This window comes from Impatiens glandulifera, chromosome 8 (genome assembly GCF_907164915.1).
Source record: "Impatiens glandulifera chromosome 8, dImpGla2.1, whole genome shotgun sequence".
In the NCBI taxonomy this organism is placed as follows: domain Eukaryota; kingdom Viridiplantae; phylum Streptophyta; class Magnoliopsida; order Ericales; family Balsaminaceae; genus Impatiens; species Impatiens glandulifera.
Genome location: NC_061869.1, coordinates 20,949,354 through 20,953,322, shown reverse-complemented (window position 1 = coordinate 20,953,322; position 3,969 = coordinate 20,949,354). Strand labels below are relative to the sequence as shown.

Here is a 3,969-nt window from a genome sequence, read left to right as displayed (position 1 = left end):
CAAACTAATTATAAATAAATTGTTAATTAAAAAAAACTATAAATAAATTGCTTTTTTTGAAAGGCCAAATTAGTGAACCTCCACATGCCAAACTCCTCATCATTATCTTTATGATGCAAACCCCACCCATTAGCTACAATAAATTTACATAAGTTTGTTTATTGAAAGCACACATAATAATATTATAATTAGATCATATCACCGGAAAGTAGACATAGCCAGCTTGCAACAACTAATTATAATCAACTTCCTTTGAAATTTCTTCCTTCACATGGTCCCATTCAGACTTATAAATATCAGTACTAACCAAACCATAGGGCCCAAAACCCATCACCATGGCATTTTTGTATGGGGAGAAAATTTCCTGGTTCACTGTAATCATGTTCATAGAATTGGCTGGAATGGTGCCTTTTGTTCAATCAAAAGGTCCCATTTATGTACCACCAAATGTTCCTAAGCTAACTCAAAGATTTCCCCATGCTGCAGTTGTTCAAGCTTATGACAATCTCTACGGACAACAGAACATACATTTGTTGAACAACGGTTCCAATGTCGATCTCGTTCTTGATAAGAAGTCGGGTGAGTCTTTGTTTATGATATTTATTTGTCATAGTGGTCTAATAATTACTAGTAAAAACAAATATCATGTCTTATAAATCAAAGTTTTCGAGTTTAATTCCCTTTAAACACAGAAAAGAAAAAAATATCATCCCACCAATGACATAACCATCCACTGTTTTATGCAGGAGCTGGATTGGTGTCGAGAAACAAATATAACTACGGGTTCTTTAGCGCGGCCATGAAGTTACCGTCTGGATTTACTTCTGGCATTGTCATAGCCTTTTATGTGAGTTAGCTAGGGAAATTAAAACATTAAGTTAACAATGTACATGCAGTTTATTGTATTAACCAATAAACAACTCATATTATTACTTTTAAAAGATTGAGATACATTTGTTACTATATGTGTGCAGTTGTCTAATTCAGATGTATTCCCACATGATCATGACGAGATAGACATAGAATTGCTTGGACATGAGAAAAGAAGAGAATGGGTGCTTCAAACAAACATATATGGTAATGGAAGTGTTCATACAGGAAGGGAAGAAAAGCTTTATCTTTGGTTTGATCCAACAACTGATTTCCATGAATACAGCATCCTCTGGAATAATCATCACATTGTGTAAGCAAAACATTTCATGACAAGTCATTTAATTTAATAAAAACATCTGAAGTTGTTAGTTTGTATGCAGTTTTCTTGTGGATAATGTACCTGTTAGGGAGTTTACAAACAATGTAGCATCTTCCCCAGTTTACCCAATAAGACCAATGTCTATGTATGCTACTATTTGGGATGCATCAGAATGGGCAACAAAAGGAGGAAAATACCCTGTTAATTATCAGTATGCACCTTTTGTTGCTTCTTTTGGGAAGATAGAGCTTGAGGGTTGTCAATGGAATCCAGATGAATTGTGCTCCAAAAGAGCCCTTTCTAGCCTTGAACCTGATCCAGTTGGGGGTGAAGAGTTTGCTAAACTGTCTCAAGAACAGGTTAATGGTATGGATTGGGCTAGAAAGAAGCTTATGTTCTATTCATATTGTCAAGATACTACCAGATATAAGCTTCTACCACCAGAATGCAAGTCCTAGACTAGCCATTCGTTTTAGCGCAAAATTTATGGGCACAAGATCGTGGATTCGAGCCTTCATATTCGTTTTGAAAAAAAATTATGTATTGCACATCTATTCATTATTTTTATTAAGTAAATTTGAGCAATAATAATGTAAATATAGAACTACTTCAATGCAGCTGTATATGTAGCCTATTTATTATTATGGATTAGTTTACTTAATTAATGAATTTGTCCCTTTTTTATTTTTGGAGTTGCTATTTGTTGATTTTTTTAAACTAAAAATCAATGAAATGTTGGATGGTCAAGAATCATGTATTCAGGATGAGGGTTTGGTTCGGAGTTGGGAAGAACATTATATGATTGCATATCCTCTTCTTCGATTCAATAACGATATCTACATCATGGTTAAATAAACGCACCTGGTTTTCAATTTGGATAGTCTGTTTAAAAGTAATTCAATTTGGGTAATATTTATTCGCAGTTTTGTATGCAATTCGAGATTGAAAATAAAATTCTAATAGAGGTGTTCTGTTTCTTTTCTCTTGCAGGCTGCAGCACAAAAATTCATAATGCATATTTTAGAACAATAACCGTTAAATTAAAAGAAATGGAAATGGGTATACTTGAAAGGAAACTTTTCAGTTGGGCCTAATAAGATACTCATTATTATTTGAGATATTGGAGGAAATTGTTGAGTTATGGAGCCTACACTTATAATAAACTTTACATTGTTAATTAGAGTTTATTGGGTTTATTTTTTTTTGGTTTTGGGCTTGGGCCTGACCAAAGTTATTTAGGTTTATTACCTGAATGTTTACCCTATAAATATGTGATTATTAAGGGTTTACATTATGAAGATAGAATTCTAGAGAGATAAAGTGTGAGACAAAAACTCTGTATTTCTTCTTCCTCATAGTAAATCTGGTGGTGGCTGAAGTGGATGTAGCTCAATTTGAGTGAACCACTATAAATCTGTGTGTTCTTGTGTTCTTCTTTCTTGTGTTTTTTACAGATTGTTTTCAAGCTGGTAGGATTTGGGAGATACAAATCTTAACAACTGGTATCAGAGCAGCTGGTCTAGATCTGAGCATTGAAAACAATGGCAAGTGGGAACAGTATAAGACATTGAATTGGAAGATTTGATGGGACAGATTATGCCTTCTAGAGAATGCAGATTGAAGATTATCTCTATGGAAATAAGCTTCATGTTCCTTTGAGTGAGAAACCAGAGAAGATGGATGAAGCTGAATGGAAACTCCTTGATAGACAGGTTTTGGGAGTTGTCCGATTGACGCTAGCCAAGACATTTGCTCACAATGTAGCAAAGGAGAAGACCACCATGGGTCTGATGAAAGCTCTTTCTGATATGTATGAGAAACCATCTGCTAATAACAAGGTACACTTAATGAAAAAACTCTTTTACTTAAGAATGGTTGATGGTACTTCTGTCACTACTCATTTGAATGAATTCAATACAACTGTGAATCAATTTCTATCTGTTGAGATTGATTTTGGGGATGAAGTTAGTGCCCTGATTTTGTTAGCATCTCTACCAAATAGCTGGGAACCTATGAGGGCAGCAATTAGTAATTCAGTTGGAAATGCTAAACTGAAATTTGTTGAAGTTAGATATCGTATTCTTGCTGAAGAGGTTCGTAAAATTGATTCTGGTGAAACGTTCAAAGGTTCTGCTCTGAATGTGGAAAACAGGGGCAGATGTAATGATAGAAATTTCAACCGAGGTAAGAGCAGATCTATGTCAAGGAGCAGGAGGAGTCAGTCCAAGTCTGGGAGGACATTTAAGTGCTGGAATTGTGGTAAACAGGGTCATTTAAAGAGGAACTACAAAGCACCGAAGAAAAATGGTGATGATAAAAATGATGTAGCCAATGTTGTTACAGAATCTGTCACTGATGCGTTACTTCTGTCTGTTGATAGCCCGATAGATTCATGGGTTTTGGACTCGGGAGCGTCTTTCCACACCACTGCCCACAAAGAATTAATGGAGAATTATGTGGATGGAAACTGTGGGAAAGTATATCTTGCAGATGGTGAGCCACTGAATATTGTTGGCATACGGGACATCAAATTGAAGATGGCAAATGGTTCTGTTTGGAAGATTAATAAGGTGAGACACATTCCAGGTTTAATGCGCAATTTGATCTCTGTTACACAACTTGATGAAGAAGGTCATAATTTCAGTTGTGGAAATGGTGCATGGAAGGTGACTAAAGGAGCAATTGTTGTTGCTCGAGGTCACAAAACTGGAACGTTATACACGACTTCAACTTGCAGAGAAACAGTTACTGCTGTAGTTGATGACTCGAAGAACAGT

General features: G+C 35.5%; 1 protein-coding gene across 1 annotated transcript; it reads left to right on the top strand.

Moving 5' to 3' along the window:
• The first annotated feature begins 337 nt into the window (after positions 1 to 337).
• Positions 338 to 1,856, top strand: LOC124912375 (probable xyloglucan endotransglucosylase/hydrolase protein 33). Its single transcript, XM_047452986.1, has 4 exons — positions 338 to 579; positions 747 to 847; positions 975 to 1,183; positions 1,254 to 1,856. Exons 1-4 carry the CDS (start codon positions 381 to 383, stop codon positions 1,648 to 1,650), a joined length of 906 nt encoding a protein of 301 aa, XP_047308942.1. The 5' UTR covers positions 338 to 380; the 3' UTR covers positions 1,651 to 1,856.
• The last annotated feature ends 2,113 nt before the right edge of the window (positions 1,857 to 3,969 follow it).

Coding starts and splice junctions, on each gene's coding strand:
- LOC124912375 (XM_047452986.1), top strand. CDS start 381: ATGTTCATAGAATTGGCTGGAATGGTGCCTTTTGTTCAATCAAAAGGT. Junction 580..746: donor CGTTCTTGATAAGAAGTCGG/GTGAGTCTTTGT, acceptor TGTTTTATGCAG/GAGCTGGATTGGTGTCGAGA. Junction 848..974: donor GCATTGTCATAGCCTTTTAT/GTGAGTTAGCTA, acceptor ATATGTGTGCAG/TTGTCTAATTCAGATGTATT.